Source organism: Hemiscyllium ocellatum, chromosome 15, assembly GCF_020745735.1.
Source record: "Hemiscyllium ocellatum isolate sHemOce1 chromosome 15, sHemOce1.pat.X.cur, whole genome shotgun sequence".
Classification (NCBI taxonomy): domain Eukaryota; kingdom Metazoa; phylum Chordata; class Chondrichthyes; order Orectolobiformes; family Hemiscylliidae; genus Hemiscyllium; species Hemiscyllium ocellatum.
The window spans coordinates 41,022,760-41,047,087 of record NC_083415.1 but is presented as its reverse complement, the minus strand read 5'-3'; the positions used below and the strand labels follow the sequence as shown (position 1 = coordinate 41,047,087).

The following is a 24,328-nucleotide window of genomic DNA, read 5'->3' as shown; positions in this document are numbered from 1 at the left end:
TTGGGATAAAAGAAATGACAGCCAAATAGGACTGCAAATTCCCCTCCCACGTGGTCAATTATGCCCTCCGATGCATTTCCTCCACTTCCTGCACTCTCACCTTTGAACCTCACTCCTCCAACTGAAACAAAGATAGAATCCACTCTGGTCCTCACCTTTCACCCCACTAATCTCCAGATAAAGTGCTTCATCCTCTGCCATTTCCACCACCTACAATCCGATCTCACCACCAGAGATATATTTCCCTCCATGACTCCCTTGTTAGGTCCACACTCCCCCACTGACCCATCCTCCACGCCTACTGCCGTGCCTTGCCTTGCTGCCGCAACAGATGCAAAACCTGCGCCCACACCTCTCCCCTCAGCCACAAAAGATCCTTCCACAGCCGGCAAAGATTTTCCTGCACAACCAAACACCTCATCTATTGTGTCCAATGCTCTCGATGTTGTCCCCTCTGCATTGGGGAGACAGAATGCCAACTCACGGAACATCTCTGGGGGACACGCATCAACAACCTCACTGCCCTGTAGCTGACCACTTCAATTCCCTCACCCCTCCTGCACTGCCAAGGACATGCAAGACCTGGGCTGTCTCCACTACCAACTGATACCTGGAGGAAGAATGCCTCATCTTCTGCCATGGGACCTCCAACTACACTGCATCAACTTAGACTTCACCAGTTTCCCAACTCACCCGAGATCCAACCCTCTAACTCAGCACCACCTGTCCACCTTCCTTCCCACCTATCCGCTTCAGCCTATCACCTTCCCAGCTACCTCACCCCACCCTTTCATCCTCCCCCGCATTCCTGAAGGGCTTATGCCCAAAATGTTGATTCTGCTGCGCTTTTCCAGCACCATGATTCTGATCTCTAGTCCTCACTTTCTAATAGTCATTTCTGGCAACTTATCAGCTCAACTTATTGTTCATTTTCAGCGTTAGCAAAGTCCTTTCCCATTAGGAATCATCCAAAGCATGCTTTAAGAAAATCTTTGCCTCAATTCCTCATTTTAAATATACTCCATGGGTTAAAAATGGTCCACATTTGATCCCAATGTAGTTTGTAGAATCAGACCGCAATAAAGGTATTATTGGCCTTAGCCTCTGCACTGGTGGTGTGGGGAGACAAAGGATATATAAGCAAATACAGATGTGATTTCTGCATAGTCATATATAATATATACACACACACACACCTCATATATACATTTTGGATACAGCTCCTACACTACAGCCTGCCAACACCAATTGCCTCAGTCACATGAAGGCAAAGGTCGCTTAGGCAAACAACTAGGGTTGCAAGCAAAAACAATTCGTGTAAAATATAAGTCATCAAATAATATAATAATCAAATTGTTTTAGCTGGTTCCTGCTTTCAGCCTGAATAGATAAATCCTTACGCAGAAGAGTAAGGAAGCTTTTGGAAGGTGATGACTATTATGAAAATGAAGGATTTGCTTTCACGTACTTTAAAAATGGACAGGATTACAAATTAACTATGCCTTAGAGATTAAGACATTCAAATGGTCAAGGCCAATTTGGATTCCAAGTAGACTGGGTAGAGTTAACATTAGCAGAGTAATTTGTATGTTTCTAAGTCTGTCTACAAAGGAAATGGGTACTCACATAGATATGACTATGAATGAATGAATCACATACAATTAAATGTACACCGAGCTCCCAATAGCTGAGTTTATTTCCTATGTAAATGAGCCATACAGACCACTAAGTTTTCAGATTTGATAGATGTGATCTAGGACAAAGTAAACTTTGGCTAACTTTAGCATTCTCAGGTTAGGGATTATCTAAGATCATTAGCCCCAACTAAGGACCACTGTTAAAAGTAAACATTAACGACATAATCATAAACAGATTAGTGCTTAAGCATGACAGTTTATACATAAATAATGACCACTTAGTTTCTTTTCTGTATTGGAGGTAGTACCATGGACTCTGCAAGAACCAAAAATCTTTGGGCAAGGAAAACTGCAAAATTAAAAGAATTTCTGTTTTTATTGATGCTTAGTGATAGAATCTCTTAACTTCCTTATTTAAAACTACTTCTTTTAAAATTACAAAATAAAAATGATGGTAGCCATATAAAATAAAATGCATATCTGATCATACCTCTGCACAGAGCTGGAAGTAAACCATGACAATGCTGATTTGAGAACATGACACAACCAGGATAATAAATACCAAAAATAGGAATCCAAAGAGGTAATAGAACTGGTTCTCCCAAATTGCCTGCAAACAAAAAATGGTTTTAATTCAAATCAAATGACAGTTGAATAATGACAGTTATTCTTTCATTTAGAATCAACCTTTAAGTAATACTCAAAAAAAAGGCACCAGCTTCTGGTAACAGTCAGGAATATATTTTCCAAATTAACTGGGTAAATGAAGACTCTATTTGCATGTACTGAGGGAAATCTAGTTGAGACTCTCAAAATTATGAATGGTTTTAGCATCAATTAAAAATAATTTCTATGGGTTAATGAATAATTAACCCGTCATTAGGCAAGAGAAATCAGTATTTTTATCAGAGTTATCAGAACAGTGAATATTAATACATATAAATCAGAAAAGGAAACTAGCTAAATATTTTTAAAAAACAAATACAAAAGAACAGGTGGAAAAAGGAGGAAATGGTATAAGTAGATTACACCAAAAAAACTTGCTTCAATAAAATAATACAATAGATTCACTTACAGTAAAAATAAAGAACAGCTCTATAAACATGGCACCAAATGGCAGGATACCAGCCATAAGAATTCTGCAAAAATATTTAGTAAAATTAGGCAATGATACAGAAACACAAATACAACAATTTGATTTAATTGTTAAGGATTTTGACAAAGTAAGTAATGATAGACTGTTTGCACATTTGGCAAGACACAAACATGGGAACACAAAACTTAAAATAACCACAAATTAAAGTGAAGGCTAGAACTTTCCTCCAAGGAGCAAGTGGTTATAATGTGTCATAAATGAATTGTCATAAATCAGTACTGAAGCAAAGCTTATAAATCTTTTAAAACAGAATTAGATAGCTGAAAAAGAGCATGGGGATTAAGCAGGGGATTGGGATTAGACTAGTCAAATTAAGGTGGAGAAAAACACCGACCTAATATTTGCCAGGGTGAATGTCCTGTTTGTATCTTAACATTCTATGATTGAAACATATGCATTAGTATTACTATTGTAACTAGAAGCAAAAATAGGAACTGTAGGGATTTGAAATCTATAACAAAATGAAGGAAATTGCTGGAAACAGTAAGTCAGGATCTGTGAAGAGAACATACAAATTAAAAAGATTAAGAAATATACTTGGTAAATGCAACAGTTCTTTATCTGGAGTTGAGCTGCATGGATCCTGTGACCAGTTGCACTGCAATCTCTCCTTCTGGAATAAATCTACCTCAGCATCATCTAAGTTTGATCGATATACCATGGCATGTTTTGGATCACTCTCTTTAAAATGTTCTAAAGCCAGAATGTTCCAAAGGGGTGTAAGACCAGTTTAAGAGAGTGGTCAAAACTGGTAGATATCATTCAACACATGGAAGTATGAACCTGGAAGCTACAAAGGGATTTAAATGTACATAGGTTCAAACAAAAGCCAAAAGGTAATGAAAAATTTACCTTTATCTCAAAACAGTGGATAAGAAAGTGAAACAACAGTTGTATGGTACCTTGGTTAGGCACCCATCAGATATTCAGTTTTGTGGTACCAAAGTTTATGGAAGTAGTACAGATCTTGGAGGTAAAACACTGGTTTATCAGGATGTTACCAGGTCTTTAAAAAGATATAAACTGAGAAGAAGGTAGGTCTTACAAAATCTGTATTCCATTGAGTTTGGAAGTTAGGAGTGTAATTAATCCAAATTAACAAAATGATAGAGACATTCAACTGCGTAAACAATTAAAGAAGCTTAATATAGTCTAAAAACAGCCAGAATTAACTTAAAATTGTTTGTGGACCATTTAGAAATAAAATGAGGAAATACATTTTCACACAAAGGGTTAGAGGAATCCTTAAACCTTCTGCTTCAAAAAAGCTCAGAATTAGTACAGTTATATTTTCAAGACTAAAACTTATCAGCTTTCATTAGGTCAGGACATCAAGGAATACGGAGCAAAGACAAGTAAAAGGAATGGAAATGCAGATCAGCCACAGAATGATGGAAAAAGTGAAATAAAAGATCTACTGTTGATCCAATGAAATGCCAGCAGAGTTAATATGTGCAATTAAGGTTTTGTTTTTTTTAGCCTGTTAAGATGACATGCAAGTAAGGCTTTATTTGTGCTTTCATTTCACACAAAACACACAAGGTCACTCAATACTATCTGCCATAAAAGCATGACATTTGTAAGCCTTGTGCAAGGATAGAACACAATCTCATTCAAAATAAATTTTGTCCATAAAATTGCATCATAAAAACCAGATAAATAATTTCCAATGGTAGGAAGTGGAGAGACAAATTGTAATAGAATTTCGCAATATCTCAAAATTTACACTGATAATCTACAACTTACCCAACAAATTTGTTCATGTACCATCTCTGTTCAGGGACCTGCCTGGGTATTTGATTGGTCCGCACTGGGTTGTCATATGGTTGCTTTCGAAAGCCAAAATAATAGCCAAGATATACTAATGGGAAGGAGATACCAAACCACATACAGAGAAGAGCCAACATCGTAGGAAAGGGAACCTTGAAAAGAAATACAAAAAAAAAGTTACATTTGGCTGAAATGTTAATAAAGAACTGGCCCACGGAAATGATTTTAAGAGATCAGAGCGCAAAAGCTTAACCTTGTGAAACTAATATATTGGCCCTGTTAATGAAGTCAGTAAATAACACAACTTCAATGTTCAACAGGAGACTGAAAATTCAAAGCTGATTCCACTGCTTTCTAATAAGTCAAAACTCATGGCACAGATTCTAAAAATATGGTACACAAATCTGCATATATCCCAAGCAAAGCAAGCATTTTTTTTTACAATGTATTTCAGATATCGGTTACTCATGTAGTCAAGAAAAATCCCATTACACTAATGTTCAAGAAATCCAGAGTTTGACGCTTTATTAAAATAATAAATTTGTATACAGATAGTAAGAATTTCTCTTATTTTTACTTTCAGAAAATGATGGTAGTTAATGTTAAAAATTATATTGATTAGCATTCATTCAGTGGTTACAATCTCATCTCTAAGAATGTCTGAGACACACAAACAGTAAATTATTGGCAGCATTGAAGTGTAGTACTCTTGGACAATGACATTGTCAATACTACTGCATTCCAATGAGAGAATTTACATTTGACCTTGGGTGTGCCCAAAATCTTACGTTACAATTGGAAGCATGGCGAATATTGCTTGTCTTGGCCAACATTTATTCTTCGAACAGAAAACTATTTAATTGCTATTTGTGGGACGATCCGATGCACAATTGGCTGCTGGATGTCCTCATGTTGCAACATACGTTGCACATAACACTTCACTGATTGGAACAGAGGTTCTTTCTGCTTGGTAGCATATTTTGAGATAATCACAAAAACAATTACAGTTAAAGAAAATGCTTTTAAACAGTGAGATCAAAATGTGATATTTTCTGCCACAGCCCATTAGCTTATGCATTTACCTGAAACGCTGTAAAATTGACAAACATAGCTGTTTCAAAGAGGAGAGTATAAAAGGATTTGGGAATCGAGTATATGGTTCAGTTGGTTGAGGGGGATGGGTAGGGGAATCACCATTACAGGCCCATTATTTATTGTCTTACAAACGTACGAATTAGAAGTAGGCTATTTGGCCCTTCAAGCCTACTCCACCATTCTCTAAAAGCATGGCTGATCTGACTGTGAACTCAACTTCACATGTTCCCATCTTCAATAACCTCTGACTCCCTTGTTACTCAAATACAAGAGAAATTTACCCAGTTATGCAACCTGTATGCCTTGGCATTAAAATGGTGTCTAGAGAGTAAGACACCACGTAAAATGTCACTGCACAAGATAGGAGCTTACAGCATAGGGGGTAACATATGAGCATTGACTGCCAATTGGTTAGTACGCAGAAGACAGAATAGGGTTAATGGGTCTCTTTCAGATCAGAACGGCATAACCGGTGGAGTGCTGCAAGGTTCAGGCTCAGCACCTTAATTATTTACTAAATATTTTATTGACTGAAGAGCGGGCAGAGTGTAATGTATTCAAATTTGTTGACGATTTAAAAAAAAAAGAGATGGGAAGATGTTATGAAAACACAAGGAATCTGCAAAGGGATAAGTTGAGCGAGTCACCAAAAACTTGTTGAATAGTGTTTAATGAAGGCATGTGACAGATTCTGGATTTCGGTAGAAAGAATCAAAAGGCATACTATTATTTAAATGTACAGAGATTGAAAGAAAGTGCTACACAAAAGGACCAAGGTGTTATTGTGGATGAAGCACAAAATGTTTGCTTGCAGATGCAGCAAGTAATTTAGGCAGCAAATTAAATTTTGTGTTTCATTGCTGGGTTTGGAATTTAAATGTAGGGAAGTCTTGTTTCAGTTGTATGGCAGTGCGGTGGGGGGGGGCGGGGGCAGGGTGGGGAGGGGTTGGGGGGGTTGACTGCACCTGATATAATGTATACAGTTTTGGTTTCCGTATTTAAAAAAAGGATATATTGGTACTGGAGGATGTTCAAGAGAGATTCATGATACGGATTCCTGAGATGAAGGGGATGGCTTCTCAAGAATGGCTAAACAGGTCAATCCTTTACTCAGAATTTCAGAGAGGGATCAGCTTATGGAAACAAAAGATTGTGTGAGTGAGCATGACAAGGTAGATGTTGAAATGATGATACCAGGAGTAGGGAATCTCAAACCAGGGGAGATTGTTACAAAATAAGAAAACAATTATTTGAAACTGAATTGTGAAGGAATTTCTTCTCCCAGGAGTAGCAAATGTTTGAAATTCTCTACCCATGAATTGTGGAGGCTAAATCACATTGCATTTTAAGAGGAGGTCTGAACAATCAGGGAGTTGAGGGCTATGATGAACTGGCACGATAAACGAGTTGAAGCCTGGGCAGATCAACCATGCTCTTGCTGAATGATGGTCCAGGTTTAAAAATGTTTTTTTTTAAAAAATGTACTTATTGTGCACAATACTCCAGCTGTGGCCTCTCTAATGCTGTAAAGTTGCCATAGTCAGATGAGGCTGCTTTCTCATTACATAGAGACATGATTGGAAGTGATTTAATCTGACAATTACCATGCCTTAGGCAAGGTGAGAGGTTAAGGAAGAGAGTCCTTCATGGTAACTTCAGCCAATGAGGGAATTGAACCTACGCTGCTGGCATCACTCTGCATTGCAAACCAGCCATCCAACCAACTGAGCTCAACTAAATACAGGGACTTTTGAAAGAGTAAAAATAATACAAATCACTATCTCAGCAGTCCTTTACTTTAAAATCGAAGGATGAAGTTCAACAGTCCCTGGGGACTTGTCAGTTTATAGTTCTAATAATTTTCCCACTATCTTTTTGCAGATTAATGTAATTGTATAAAATTCAGCATCACCAACACCCTGTACAGTTGCAACAAGACTTACTTATTTTGAAACTCCAACCCCCTACCAATAAAGCCCAAACATTCCTTTGCCTTCGTAATTATTTGCTGAAACTGCATGCTAACTTTTTATAATTCATGTACAAGAACAGTCTGCACTGTACTTTTAGTGGAATCTCTTCCTTTCACTTCCGATTCATAATTATTTCAACGACATTACTGGTAGACTCTACAATGAAATCTCTGTATAATTCATCTACCATTTCTTTATTCTCCATTATTAATTTCCCAAAATCTCATTCTCACTCTCTCTCTTGGACTTTGTACTTATTCCTGAACTTTTTAAAAAACCTATAGAAATCATGTTTTTAAATTACTAGGTAACTTTCCCTCCCACCTTAATTTCTCTCCTCTTCATAATATTTTAGTCATTCTTTGCTTTTTTTAAAAAAATATCTGACTTGTCACACATCTTCATGGAATTATATCCTTTTTTCTCTTTCAATTTGATACTTTAAAAAAGCTTGCCCAAGGAAGTACCATCCATCTTTGGTGTCTTTCATATCGCAATATACCTCAACTGAGGATTCTGACATAGCTGTCACTGTGCCTCCACTGATTGCTCATAACCGAATGTCCTAGTTGTCTTATGTACTCATAATTACGTTTAAGTTTAAAACTGGTTTTAGATCCATTCTTTTCTCCCTCAATGTGTTATTCAACCATTTGATCATGCCACCCAGGAGTGACTTCACTGTGAGGCCATCAATTAATCCTGTCTCATTGACATTACTAGATTCTGCATACACTTCTCCCTGCTTTGGCTACAGAAAAATGCTACTAAGAAACTGTGTCATAAACACAGCATAAAATTATCATTCACGTTATCTTTGCTATTCTCATTCAGGCAATCCACATGTAGATTAAAATCACCCATAATTATCACCCTAATTTTCTTAAATCCTCATTAGTTCTACCCACATACATTGTCCTAAAATGTGATAATTGTTTGGAAGCCTACAGTAACCCACCTTTGTTACTTCTCTTCCCAATCCAAACTGGTTCTGCATCTTGATCTCCAGGATTAAATCTTACGTTTTCCATTATACCACTGTCATACTTTAGTAATAGAGTTATAGCTCCTCCTTTTCCTATCCTGCCATCCTTCCTACATTATGTATTCTTGAATATTCAGGTTTCTGTTTTCGTCATTTAGCAGTCAGGTCTCTGAAATGACTATTAAGTAATACATATATTCCTTCCTATGTGCATTGTCAATTCATCTGTTTTGTTAAGCGTGCTATGTGCATTTTGAAAGAGCACTTACTTCTGTCCTTTTAGTTTTATAACCTCTAACCTTATAAGCTCGTGCACAGTTGGGCTTAGATTCTCTATCCCTTGTTTCCATGCTCTGATCATCATATTCCTAATTGCTACACTGATCTGCCTTGCCTTCTTTATTCAATTTATCATATTTTCCCAAACTTGAATCCTTGCCCCAACTATTTAATTTAAAAAGTTTCTGTACCTTCCTAGTTTTACATCTTGCCTGAATAGTGAGTTGCAACTGAAGACCATTTCACTTGACCCAGCATTAATATCAGAGCTTCATGAATTTAAACCTACTTCTCCTAGACTAAACTTCTTCCGCACCAAATAAGCATTTAACTAGCGTATTTATCGGACACTAATTTGCTTATAGTTCAGGTAGACATTAATTTTTGCCATTCTGCTTTCTAATTTAGGAATGTTGGGAAATTCTAAAAATTGCTTTTCAACAAAAACTGAACTCCATTATAAATATCTGAACATAAAATTAATAACTGATACTTAGTTTAAACTAACAAATAAAATGAACTCTTCAAAATTCAAACTTCTTTCAATTTTAAAAACAATCAAACCTTTCTGCAATCAATGCAGCACCTAAGCCAAGCTGACAACTCAGCGATAGCTCAAATCTGAAGGCCTATTTGAATGCAGATTGTAGTCCTACTAAGAATTTCTATTTCTCTTTCCTCCAACGACCTGTTTTGTGCCTTTTGTCCCCAACATAGAAATAAGCACAAAAGAAACAATTTTGCACTCGTTTAAACTAAATTGTGATTAGTTATTTTGCTTTAATATTAGATTCCCTACAGTATGGAAACAAGCCCTTCGGCCCAACAGGTCCACACTGACCCGCTGGAGAGTAACCCACCCAGACCTATTCCCCTACCCTATATTTACCCCTGACTAATGCACCTAACATTATGGGCAATTCAGTATGGCCAATACACCTGGCCTGAACATTGTTGGATTGTGGAAGGAAACTGGAGTACCTGGAGTAAACCCAAGCAGACACAGAGAATGTGCAAACTCTACACAGACAATTGCCCGAGGCAGGAATCGAACCCGGGTCACTGGCACTGTGAGGTAGCAGTGCTAACCACTGAGCCGCCGTGCCGCCCATTTTAATTTTAGAATACCAATAGCAGACAGTATTTGGTGCACAGCGAGGAGGTAAAGCATAATTGCCAGGTAGGACAATGAAATAAAACAAGACAGAACACTTAATATTGTTTATATATGTGGTAAGGTAATCCACAAGATAAACAGCTTTTCATAAGCAATGTTTGTCAAATCTCAAATCTGGGCTGCAGCAGTGACCCAGAGTCAGAGGATATACAGCACAGAAACAGACCCTTCAGTCCAACTTGTCCATGCAACCAGATATCCTAAAATAATCTAGTCACATTTGCCAGCATTTGGCTCACATCCCTCTGAACCCTTCCTATTCATATACCCATTCAGTTACTTTTTAAAATGTTGTTATTGTACTCAAATGGTTCCACAAATAAATAATTATAATTACTAACAACTTATGTTTATATTCATACTTACAGCTCCTGATGAATGCTTTCCCCAAATGAAACAATTTAGGACAAAACACAATCCAAATACAATGCTGGGATAGAGAGTAGCCGTCTACAAATGAGAAAAACAAACCAATGTTGAGGAGCAAAATACAGATAGAGTAAATTCTGTAAACCCCATTATTTATTTGAGGTAGTTTAGCACAGAACAACACTAGCGGTGGAACACATTACCCAGTTCACTAAGTTAAATGACCAAAGCTTGCGTTAATGGATCTTTCTTCTAAAAGTCAATTAGATTTCATGCATTAATCTTCCCCCGAGAAGCAGGGTAAATAAAAGATTGTATAATAGTGGTATATGTAATTTCTTACTAAGTACCTAGAGACATTTGAGATCCAATAATAACCACGTGCTGATACCAGATTATGGATTTTGAATCACACAAGGCAACATTTAACCGAGTTGACCACTAAGACACAAACCATCTCATGAGACAGAAAGGTGCCAAGATCTCTGGCTGATTAGCTAAATCTGATCAGTCAAAGTTGCTAAACATTTTTCTTAGAACACTGTGCAAAAATATTACAATATTGCTCAAAAATAGCTTATTTACATTGCAGGCTTACATTTACGACTCTAATCACTTGAATAACTATCAAAAGTAAACTCTGTCCAGATAATTTCAGTTATTTTAGATTCCATTGGAGTAAGCAATGACAAACGACTGAAGTAATTTGGGATATTTCTGATGAAAGCCTTCATGGAAAAGGATTTTGAGGTTTAACGTTACCTTTAAATGTGTGGCGATAAAGACAATGTAGCTCCGATACATTATTTAAAAAGTACCAAGTCAAAAAAAGTGGTCAAAATGCTAGTAAGCTTAAAGGAGTGACCTAAAGTCAAAATTCAATCTTAAGCAGAATTTATCATTTAACACTTTGCAATGCATTAGTTTCATTCTGAAATTCTCTATAGTCAACATGCCAAATGCATCTCTGACCACAGGGTTTCATCCATCTAAAGAGCCAATTGTAGGGATACTCTCCACACATTTGCCAAATGGCTTCCATGCCCATTGCATATTATGAAAATTGGTTCAAAATCTCAAAGATGTGAGATAACATATTAACTAAAATTTTGAGAGACGGAGTTAACAACAGAACACAGACTACAATACTGTATCCTGACGTACTCCTGAACTCATGAGAAGCAGCAATGCTCAGAGGGCAACACACATATCTATCCCCTAATTGTTACAGTGGCTTTGAAGAATACACTGAATTAGGACTGAATGATGGTAAAAAGGATATCCTTTTCAAATTAAATTTTGATGAAATAAGCCAACATTTATTTGGTTGACAAGATTACTTACACAAAAAGCACCTTTCCTCCATCGGTGGCCTTTGAGAGTACGGTACAGACGGCCTGCAAAATAACCACCAAACAGCCTGAAAAAAAAAATTTCCATAAGATTGACTGAGTAAGATGAGTGTTGGACTAAATATTTTCTAATTACAGTCTCACACCTGGAAAAACTGAGTCTTACTGTGCATGAATATTAGAATTTTGTTGTCTCTAGAAATATCCATTTAAAGCCATTCCTTGAAAGAATGGAGTTTGCCCTGGTGATCTGGTGTTTTGAAATAACTGAATCACAATGTCATGGTCCAAAGCTTGGTCCTTCAACTGTCAATACTTTTCCTTTTATGAATCACCAACTTAATTCCAATATTTTTTAATATTACCAATTTTCAAGTTTGCAACATATCCAATCCAGAAAATGCTCAGTCAGAAACATTAATTATACCTGAAAATGCTTTGAGCAGACCCACCTCGTTGCTCAACATTAGTAGTGTGTTTTGGGAGTGAAAACATGGAGGATATAGCTGAATAAGTAAAACAATTTGTATTGCTGCTTTATAATATTTTACCATTGTTTTACCATTCAAGTTAATATTTATATCCATAATGTTTTCAGATTAACATACTTGTGGTTAGACATTCCAACGCCACCCCATGTGATAATCCAGAAAATTCCAAAACCGAGAAACTACTTAGTCCCAAGCATTCTTGAACAGCAAGATTAGCAGCTCAGAGGCTTTCAAATTTACAAGAAGACAATTATGAATGCACGGAGAGAGAGCTGGCTAAAGTGAACTTGCAAATTAGCTTAAATGATAGATCAATATAGGTCTGCAGCGGCAGACATGTAAGTGGATATTTTAGAATGTACAGAATGGATACATTTCAATCAGTAAGATGAACACAAAGAGATGGACCCACCATATCTGGTTAACTAGAAGTGAAGATAGGTCAGTGGGCAGATCAGAAAATTGGACAGAATATAAAAAGCAGCAAAGAATAACCAAAAAATTAAAAAGGAGTGAAAAATAGCAATATAAAGACAATAGGAGCTTCTATTAAATATGAAATATAGATAATGGAAGGGAGGGTGGAACTTAGGAAAACCACAATTACCAAAGTGGAATGGAATAAATTGTTGAAGTTGCAGGCTGACAACTACCTGGGTGCTGATGAATTTCAACCTGAGAGCTTAGAAGAAGGGGCTAGTAATATAGTTGATGCATTGATTTTAATTCTCCAAAAATCACGATCTTGGAATGGATCCATTAGGAAGATAGTGAAATTAACTCCTTTATTCGAAAAAGGAGGACAGATAGGAGGAAAGCACAGGACAGCTGAACATCTGTCACGGGAAAATGTTGGAAGCCATTGAAAAAAGAAGTTACAGCAAGACTTTTGGGCAAGTTCAAAGTAATAAGGCAAAGTTACGATGGTTTAGTGAAAAGGAAGTCATGCTTGCCCATTTTAATAGAGTTCTTTCCAGAGGTAACATATTTCAGCTCAAAGGAGAATCAGTGGATGTACTTCAATTTCTACAAAGCATTCGAAAAGGTGACACTTTAATAGGTGCCCGTGGAAAATAAAAACTGTGTAGAGACAGAAAGATTGGTTGTCTAACAGGAATAAACGGTAGGTGTAAATGAACTGTTTTTTAATTGGCAAGATGTAACAAATGGTGTGCCAAATGAATTGTTGCGGGGGCCGCAACTACTTACAATTTATACAAATGATTTCAATGAAGGCACAAAATGTATGGTTGCCTAAGTTGCTGATGATGAAACAAGTTATGAAGAGGACACAGGAATAACAAAAAGATTATGTGGCGGCAAATGGAGTGTAATTTGAGAAAATGTGAAATAGTCCATTTTGTCAGGAAAAATTTAGTATATGATCTAAGTGATGAGAGATTGCAAAGCTGAGTTGCAGAAGGATTGGGTTGTCCTTCTACATGAATTATAAAGGTTAATATGCAGGTGCAGCAAGTAATTAAGCAAGTTAATACATGTCAGCATTTAACATGAGGGGAATTGAACAAAAAGTAGTGAGGTTATGCTTCAACTAGTGAGAAAGCATATGGAGAACTGTGCACAGTATTGGTCAGCTTATTTAAGGTAGTTCTATAAATGATTTGGAAACAGTTAATAACTGAAAGGCGCAGGTTGTCTTAGGAGAAAGGGATGATCAGGCGAGCCTTGTATACGATGGAGTTTAGAAGAGGAGGCGGCGACTTGACAGAGACATATAAAATCCTGAGAGGTTTTGACAGGACAGATGCAGAGAGAATGTTTCTTCTTATGGGAGAATCTAGAACTAGGGTTAATTTACAACTGGAGATTAGGTGGTTTTTTTTGCTGAGGACTGAGTGTCTTTGAAACATTTTTTCCTGAAAAGAGATGGAAGCACAGTGCTTGAAGTTTTAAGCAGGAGTAGACTACTGTTAAACAATGGGTTGACAAGTTATCGGGTCGCTGGAAATGTGGATTTGAGGATCACCATAATCTTATTGAATGGCTGGTTTCTGTTTTGTATGTTCATATGTATTTTTTTGACAGTGAATTCCAACTGCTATATACTTTTACCACTCACTCAATTTGGTTTTCTCCTTTAGAATGTCCCGTACCCATCTACATAATATTGTTCCTGTCAAGTCAACTTGTAAATCCACATGCAATTCAAGTCATTATTATTTATATCAAGAAGTTGAGATCCTAGTCCAAATCTACGGGTACGCTACATCCAGAAGGTGTCAAAACTCACTGTTGTACAACCAGTTGTCAACTGATAGCCTAAGCAATTTGTTTGCATGGCATCTTATTACATGCCTGTAGGGATTCACATTGCCAAATTCCAGGCACACACCTTGTCAATCTTGACATCAAAGAATTCAACAAAATTAATCAAACAATATGAAATGTAACTCAACTAGAGTGGTCTTAATTTTCCTTTAAACCTGACCTTGAACCATGCTTGTTTAACAAATCACAAACCTAGGTCCCTTCAATGGAGGCCAAGAGCATTATATTAAGGGGAGACTTAATAGAAACTTACAAGATAATACATGGCTTGGAAAGGGTGGACACTAGGAAATTTTTTCCGTTAGGCGAGGAGACTAGGACCGTGGACACAGCCTTAAAATTAGAGGGGGTCAATTCAGAACAGAAATGCGGAGACAGTTCTTCAGCTAGAGAGTGGTGGGCCTGTGGAATTCATTGCCGCAGAGTGCAGTGGAAGGTGGGACGCTAAATGTCTCCAAGGCAGAGATTGATAGATTCTTGATGTCTCAAGGAATTAAGGGCTACAGGGAGAATGCAGGTAAGTGGAGTTGAAATGCCCATCAGCCATGATTGAATGGCGGAGTGGACTTGATTGGCCGAATGGCCTTACTTCCACTCCTATGTCTTATGGTCTTATTATATATTTGAACATGTTATTCACAATGAGCTTTATGATGGCACACGCTGCTATTAAACTCAGCTAAGGTCGTGTAATTCCAATAATTGAATAAAATGCAGGTTCGCCTCATGAGTACCAGTAACAAAAGGACTCACGGCAAGCTGATTTTTTTCAAGCTGGTAGCCCATTTAACAATCAAATTTGAAGACAACCTTAATTAGACATCAACATGAAAATGATTGAACATGTTCAGATTCTGAACCCTGCGTCAATAGTTTTCTCTCACTGTGTTGGTAATAGAACTGTTAAAGATAGGAGAAAAAGTTTTGATCTACTTTTGGAGCAAAACGTGACATATCTATAAGCCAATGGAATGGGCGAAGTGAAAAAAAAGAGAGCGAACATAATTGTCTGGAGTTCATATGGTGCCAATGACTGATCCAATGGTTGAGGCCATCTTTGAATGATAATCTGTTAATTTTGTAGGTGGAGTATGAACAAATGTAAAACATTCTCATCCTTGAATTTCACACATTTTTAAAAAATCAATTAACATACCCCATGAACATGAAGAGGAAACAAGCAGTTGTCATCAGTGCTCCTCTACTAGATGGTGACAGCATTCCTAACATGGCAACAACTGAAAATAAAATCATGTGTAACATTAGAAAAGGATCTAAAAAAAATACAGCTATCATATTTTAAGGAAGAAATATGATGGCAAATACTCACTGATTACAATGAGGATCATGCAAAACAACTGGATCCCAGATCCTAAGAGAGAGCTGAGAATCATAGGATACTGAGGTGGCCTGAACACATCACCATGGACAAGTTTCCAACCAGATTCTTCCATCGTGTCTTCCTACAAGCATTAAATTTACAAATCTATGATGATCGAGCTTCAACTAAAAATGTCACTTTGCACATTACTTTCACATTCTTCGTTACCCAGTGCTTAAGACAAGCCTTTCAAGAAAGCAAACAGGCCAGTTTCCCTGTTTCCTCATTAAGATTCAGCTCAGCAACATTTATGAATTTCTATTTAAATTTTAAAATGAATTTTTAAGATATGCCATTGCATTTATCGTTTCCCTTTTAGGCTCAGTTTCTACTAGGGCTACTAAGTTTTTGACTTCAACTCAGCCTTCGTCAAACAACAGAAGTCATCCCCTGAGGGTACACAAGAGAGAGTGACTATCTTGACTTCAAGGCCACATTCTTCAGAGTATGACATCGAAGAGCCTTAGAAGTCCAATTAAACTAGGGTTAATAAAAATCAGGGAAGACACTGTTGGTCAGTGTTGTATCTAATACAAAAGATAAACGGTTGTGGCTGTTGGAGGCTAACAATCTTAGCTTAAAGACATCGCTAAAAAGAGTTTGAGAGTAGATAATTTTAGTTGACTTTCAGATGTGTAATGACATAGCTCTGGAGCAGATGGGATATGAACTTGGGCATTCGGACTTACACGCAGGAAAGTGTCACCATGTCACAAATGTCCGAGTTCCTCAGGGTAGTATACAAGGCACAAACATCTTCAGCTGCTTCATCAATAACCTACCAGCTATCCTAAGAGTATCTATTGCAATGTCAAAAGCAGAGATATTCTTGGCTGACTGCACACCATTCAGGACTATTTGTAACTCCTCAGATAATGATGCAGCCCATGTCTGAACACAATAAGACCTGGACGATATCAAGGCTCAAGTTGACAAGTGGAAAATGGCATTCACACCACAGAAATATCAGGCAATGACCATATTGAAAAAGAAAGAATCCAACTGACATCCTTGACATTTAGCGACATGGGCATAACAGAATTCTCACTATTAAAAGTCTGGTGGTTACTACTGTTGAGAACTGAACTAACCATTTAAATACTGTTGCTACTGTATTCAGTCAGAGACTCAAAATCCTCCTGACACTTCGAGATCTGTCCATAATCTACAAGGCAATCTCAGGAGTGTGATGGAATACTGCTCACTTGTCTGGATGAGTGGAATGCCAAAAACACTCAAGCAGCTTGACACCATCCAGGACAAAGCAGCCTGCATGATTGGCACTACATCCACAAACATCCATTCCTTCCATCACTGCATAAATTAAGCATTATGTATATTCTACAAGGTTAACAGCAATAATTCACCAGGACTCCTCAGACAGCACCTTCCAAACCTTCGACTACTATCAGCTTCAAAAAAAACAATGGCAGCAGATAGATGGAAACACTATCACCTGCAAGTTTCCCTGTAAGCCTCATCATCCTGACTTGGAAATACACCGCATTCCTACAGTGTCACTGAGTCAAAATCCTGGATGTCCTTCCTTAACAACATTAGGAGTATACCTAAATAAAATGCACAGCAGGGGTTCAAGGCAGCAACTCACTCCCACCTTCTCAACAGCGTGGGATTAGCAATAAAGGCTAGACCAGCCATCGAAGCCCACAGCCCACTTTCTTTATGGTATAGGCTTGATGAGTCAAAAGGCCTTTTCTGTACTGTAAGGTTCTATGAATGAATTAAAAATGCAAAATCCATGTCTTTGATGATCATTTTTGAACTCTGTAAAGTGGTGAGAAGATACAACTTTCATTTTCGCTATCAAGCATTTAGTCATTGTATCAAGATGGATAGTGACTATTCTCTTTATTCAAATGTACTTTTATTCCGACATTGGGGCTATCAGAATGTGCCATTCATTCACTCGTGCTTTCTCACTTTTTCCACATATCAGCTACGTCCAATAAATGTCTTTCAAATAAAGGAACAATAAGACCAAATGAAATCTGCCATCCATATGCCTCAACAAGGTACAAATAAAGTCAGAGTCAGAGATGTACAACACGGAAACAGACCCTTTGGTCCAATTTGTCCACACTGACCAGATATCCCAACCCAAACAAGTCCCACTGCCAGCACCTGGCCCATATCCCTCCAAACCCTTCCTATTCATGTACCCATCCAGATGCCTCTTAAATGTTGCAATTGTACCAGCCTCCACCACTTTCTCTGGCAGCTCATTCCATACACATACCATCCTCTGCGTGAAAAGTTGCCCCTTAGGTCTCTTTGGCACGGTGGCACAGTGGTTAGCACTGTTGCCTCAGAGCGCCCGAGACCCGGGTTCAATTCCCGACTCAGGCAAATGTGTGGAGTTTGCACGTTCTCCCCGTGTCTGCGTGGGTTTCCTCCGGGTGCTCTGGTTTCCTCCCACAGTCCAAAGATGTGCGGGTGAGGTGAATTGGCCATGCTAAATTGCCCGTAGTGTTAGGTAAGGGGTAAATGTAGGGGTATGGGTGGGTTGCGCTTCGGCGGGTCGGTGTGGATTTGTTGGGCCGAAGGGCCTGTTTCCACACTGTAAGTAATCTGATCTAATCTAATCTAAAAAAAATCTTTCCACTCTCATCCTAAACAGATGCCCTCTAGTTCTGGACTCCTCCCACCCCATGGAAAATACTTTGTTTATCCTATCCATGCTCCTCATGATTTTATAAACCTCTATAAAGGCCACCCCTCAGCCTGTGACACTCCAGGGAAAACAGCCCTAGCCTATTCAACCTCTCCCTATAGCTCAAATCCTCCAACCCTGGCAACATTTTTTCTGAACCCATTCAAGTTTCACAACATCTTTCAGATAGTAAGGAGACCAGAATTGCATGCAATAGTCTAACAGTGGCCTAACCAATGTCCTGTACAGTGTAGGCTCTAAAAATAAACAATGACTAAATGAACATTTCAAATGCAATTCTTGATTTCCTCTTTACAACATAAATGAATAAGTGACAACTTGAGATAGACTGAATTTAAAAGGACATTGAACAATGGAAAGCAAGAGAAACAAAAGCACTAAAAAAAATCACTGAAAGAGACAAAACAGTTCAAGGGTCTAAATAAACTACAAATTATATTGAATCACCTAATTAAGAGAAAATACCTCAGTTGCTACAATTTTGAAGCATGAGAGAATGCAATTCATTGCATTTGGAAATCTAATCTTGGACCATAAAGTCCTTTCCCTGAACTTCAATTTTTAATAAGAGCAAATCCACCAAAAAAATTCAAACTAACATTTGTGTTAACAAGTTTGAGTTAAATTCATAGAATTAAAGCAAGTTGATATCCTGAAACATTGCTCAGAAATAGTTGAGAGCTGGATGGGTAATTCATTATTTATGGTGCAATGGTACATCATAAACATCTTGCAAGTGCATCTGAGTGGATTAGTTAGATGGTGAGTAAATCTCAAGGATTTGCCTTAAGCAGTATCATGATGTTCTAATCCAGAATTTTAAATGCTTCTCACAAGAAAATTAAACTAACTTTACCATTGCCACTACCCTATGAAAAGAAGTTACACCAATGAGGAAATGAATATGTAAATAAATCACAGCACTCAAAGCAGTCAAAGCAACTTTCCCCATTCAGAACTGTAGATTACAACATGGCTACCAAAGCTTCTCACAACTGATGGGTGCACAGAAACCTGTAATGTAATGGTCACAATTAGCAGACTATATACAACAAAGAAAAACTAAAGGCAACACTGAAACAGATTACAAGTCAGGAAATACACAGCCCATTCCAAAGCACAGTAGGACAAACAGGGCTTTTGAAGTCAGAAGTCCCATCACACCAGGTTGTAGTCCAACAGGTTTATTTGAAATCACAAGCTTTCAGAGTTGCTCCTTTGTCACTTCACATGATGAAGGAGCAGTGCTCTGAAATCTTGTGATTTCAAATAAGCCTTTTGGACTATAACCTGGTGTCCTGTGACTTCTGACTTCATCTACCCCAGTCCAACACCTGCACTTCCACATCAGGGTTTACATATGCAGTCCAGTTAACTTGCAAGATGACCCCAAAAATATTATGACCAAAGACAAAAATAAATAAATGGGAGCTTAAGAGTAAAGAGCAAAACAGAGTTATTTTAGCTGCTAGAAAACACGATTGATGAATTGCTTGGTTTTGTTTTATTTTTACAAAACTTAATATGCCATAATGTGGATATTTGTTATAAAGTTGACCTGTGCAATTGTTAGTGGGGAGGTGGTGTTTGAGGAACAACATGGAAACTGAAATCACTTCCTACTACAGTTGTTGAAAGTGAAGTGCCTAGTTATGTTTATTAATTGTCTAAGCAAAGTATGTTAATGAGAATATTTTGAACCTTAGATTTTTTTTGCTTCAGTTGCAGCATATCAGGTGGAAAACTTTCATACAGGTGAACAAATTATTTGGTTCTTCCCCCACCCTGCCACTCCAAGGGCATAATTGAAAAGTTAATCAAGTTGTCCAGGAAGAAAGAAATGCCCCATAAATTGGCAACAGCTCATGTGTGAAATACCCTTATTCCTAAGTCACTTTAATTCACAGTCAAACATACATACAATGTCATCTTCTCGGTTATAGTTTGCAATGTCCTTCCTGAGAGTTCGAATGATTATCATGCTAAGAATTCCTGAGAAAGAAAGTTTAAAAATTAGGTTTTCAAAACTGAAAGGTGAAGAATGTCATCATTTTCAAATTGTTAAGCTATAACTTCTAAATTTAATTCAGCCACCATCTCAAGGCATCGACTAAAGGACAAAAAATGTTTGCCCTTAAGAATATGTAGAACATTATGCCTAAATAACAGCAAAACTAGCTTTCAGAAACATTCCTTTAAGTATTATCCCAGTACAGGAGAAAAGAACATAACTGACATGAAACAGATCACTTAATTTTGATACTGAAACCAAGGATTCAAAACACTGGTACACCACAGGAACCAGGTCTGACTGTGCCTCCTTTCTCACTTGATTGAAAAACTACTGCTGTGAAATATTGTCCTGAACATCCTCTAGAAACTCTTACCCTCCTCTATCCTTCAACCTACTATTATCCTTAGTCTACACTTCAATTATTGAAGTCATCTATTAAAATAATTTTATAATTCCTGCACTCCTCTGTCATTTCCTTGCAAATTTTCCCTTTCCAATTTTCCTATCTGTCAACCATTTAATTGTATCACTTTTTGTTTCTTAACTTAAGCCAAATCCATTCTGTCAGTGGTCTCTCTGGTACTCTGTCTCTTCAGCACTGCAACACTCTCTTTAAATAATGCAGGTACCTTTCCTCCTTCCTGGCATCTTGCATCCAGAAATTTTTGATACGCACATCTTGCTTTTCTTTGAAAAAGGTCTCAGTTACAACCGTAACATATTATTGCCACATAGCTACTAGGGCCTGCAATACATTTACATTCACAGCTATCTGCCACTCTGCATATTCGCCGACATGCATGACAACTCAAATGAGTCTTAATTACTTGCCACCTAACTCTGAACCCATCTAAATAACTTAATATTTCCTACTCCGGGGCAGATTCTCCAATACTCTGAGCACTTGGACATTCCCCTCTAATATTCCTGCCATTTCGATTACTCTGTTAAGTTAATTTGAACCCTCCTCTGTAGAACTAGGAAATACCCCCTCAAAAGAGATTATGCCAGTTCTGTTTTGTTGCACCCATCCAGCCTGGGATAGGTCCTATTTCATAAGGCTGGCCCCAATGTCCTCCTTTCTGCATTGTGCCATCTTTCCATCTGCTTTATCTCCTTTCTCCATACTTATTACACAGTATCAGGAGTAATCCAGAGTTGTCTACTTTTGAGGTGCTGCTTATTAATTTTCGATGTAATTTCCTAGTTTTTCAGTTACTGATTGTCTGTAGCTACAGAAGCGCCTGTCTGTCCTCCTAACTACCAAATATCCTATTGCTATTTCTCTAATCTTCTTTGTGCTGTCTGTACAGATGAGGAAATTATGGTGCTGTTGATCTAACTTTGGCTGTACTTCCAAGATGAACATCACTCTAATCAACATTCAGAACCGAAATAAAAACAATAAGTGCTGGGGAAATTCAACAGGTCTGGCAGCATCTGTGGAGACAGAGACAGACAGTTATAATGTTTTACATCCAATACGACGTTTTTTTAGAATGAAGGCGGCTGCCTTCTCTAAATACTGGTTTCAGAATGAAATGCTCTCAGAAAACTCCTGAACTGACTGCCTATTTCTTCCCAATTGCCTGGTATAGGCAGTTATTGGTTGTCTCCAATGTTGATATCTGAGCCTGTCAATTACTGTGTGTCATTTGGAAACCATGGAAGTTTGTTGGTACTGGTACAATGATTTTTCCTGGGAAGGTTGACCAGCTGAAAACAGAAAGACTCTAATGATTGAGAAATGTGGGACTTATCTGGTACATCACGACATTTGTTTGCCTGTTAGGTATTTAGTTCCACAGAAATTAATGAACTCAGTCAATGCTTTTATAAAATGCAGAAAAGATACATGAAAAAGGATTTATTTGAACTGCTGTATGGATATCCTGTTCACACTGTATATTCTATTAGAAGTGCAGCACTGAAACAGGGCACTCATCGCATCATGACCCACCTCCCACTCATCATCATCTCTTGTTATTCTTCTCTCCACTGTGTTTGTCTTGCTTTCTTTGAACTGCACCTTTGCTCGTGAACTTTCTAGCTGTAGTGATTTACATATTATCCTATGTTCTAGACATTGTAACCCATTTCGAGATAAACTTATCTCCATATTAAAGTATTACAGAGTAGATGATACTTATGGCCCCTAGTTTTGATCACCTCCACAAGTGATCATATTTACCGTGTTAAACCCTTTTCATAATCTTAAACAACCATGAAATAGTTCTACTAAAATGAAAAGCATAACAATAATAACTCACCAGACAGAAAGAAAACTACAACGACTGAATTCACAATTGAGAACCAGTGAATCTGTACATCACTCATTGTTAAGTACGTGTCCCAGCGAGATGCCCATTTAATAACACTTGCCTAGGAATACAAAGTACAGAAAGGTATAAATGATTTGATATTAACTTGACACTTTACAGTTTCATATTCTATCCAAGTTTAATTACACAGTCTGCACAAAGTTTTGTGATAACCTGACGCCAGATCAGCAGTATAAACCTTCAGGTCATTTTGACATACTGGGTGCTCATATGCATAAACAAAAGCACATGCTGTTTTCTGGTTCACAATACAAAGAAAATGGTGAACTATTATTGCATAGCTTTGTGGTTCAGACTCTTCAAGTGTTCAGTAATTCACATCTTCCTTCTACAAATTCTCCAAAAAATTGAGTTTAAAAGGACATAGTTAGCAAAATCAGATGCTTGGATTTGACTAATGTAGGGCTCTGTACTGGCATGTTCATTGCCTACACAATGCTTACCTCCCAACGGACTGAGTAAGTAAAAAGCACGTCATTTTCTTTATTGGGATCAATCTCCTGGGGAAGAGACCCTGCAGCCTCAGGCAGGATGCAATTTCCTTGCTCATCAGCTTTTAGATCTGGAATAAAAAAGATAATTAAATAGATACAACAGCCCAATATTTAATGGGCTTGAATTTTTTTTTTGAAATACTTACTCATTAAGTAATGAGACAAATATTTCTTCCATTCAAAAAAACCAAACAATGATAAACAATGATTTATAATGCTAGCAACTGTCTTAAGCCACCTTTAATTTAGCATTTGATCAAATTCAGTATAAGTATTTTGTCTTTTGTTTTCTACTTTAACTTCCCTCAGAAAATTTTGAAATTGAAAATGCTTGCTTACATTTGTTATGAAAAAGGAAAAAATTCACCTGAACGTTATTACGTTGGGAGTGGATAAATAAGTCAAACTGAACTCTGTACATAAAAGCAAAAATTGAAGCAATAGAAGTAAATGAGAAGTTGCAAATACTATCCCAAATTTTTCTGTCAGCATCATAAATGCTTCACTAACATTGACCAGTCAGAAAACTACACATTCTTACTATGTTGCATTTAAAAAAGTTTTGACTTCTGATCCAAAATGCTCAAAAACAGGATTTCATGTGGAGACCTATAAAGAGAACAGCAGAGAAGAAATGCTCCATTCTATGGCACTAAGTTGACATATAGTAATTTTAAAGGTCCAGCCTGAATGTTTGTGAATGAGTGATGTGGTTAAGTGGATGAGTAAATGGATAGTGGAGTAGGTTGGTATGTTTGTGAAGTAGGGTGTGAAAGGTAGAGTGAGTGATTGGGATATGGTAGGTGCACAAGGTGTGCAAAAGGACAGTGAA

The 24,328-nt window shown here is 37.5% G+C and overlaps 1 protein-coding gene across 1 annotated transcript in view; it reads right to left on the bottom strand.

The window, feature by feature from the left end:
* Positions 1 to 24,328, bottom strand: part of tm9sf4 (transmembrane 9 superfamily protein member 4) — a 46,922-nt gene that overhangs the window by 2,589 nt on the left and 20,005 nt on the right. Inside the window, exons 7-16 of the mRNA XM_060836404.1 lie at positions 23,446 to 23,564; positions 22,931 to 23,042; positions 20,568 to 20,638; positions 15,904 to 16,036; positions 15,730 to 15,811; positions 11,786 to 11,861; positions 10,439 to 10,522; positions 4,540 to 4,715; positions 2,713 to 2,776; positions 2,128 to 2,247 (exon numbers count right to left, since the gene is read on the bottom strand). Of these exons, the coding sequence (XP_060692387.1) occupies positions 2,128 to 2,247; positions 2,713 to 2,776; positions 4,540 to 4,715; positions 10,439 to 10,522; positions 11,786 to 11,861; positions 15,730 to 15,811; positions 15,904 to 16,036; positions 20,568 to 20,638; positions 22,931 to 23,042; positions 23,446 to 23,564 (1,037 nt within the window). The remainder of the gene's footprint in view (positions 1 to 2,127; positions 2,248 to 2,712; positions 2,777 to 4,539; positions 4,716 to 10,438; positions 10,523 to 11,785; positions 11,862 to 15,729; positions 15,812 to 15,903; positions 16,037 to 20,567; positions 20,639 to 22,930; positions 23,043 to 23,445; positions 23,565 to 24,328) is intronic.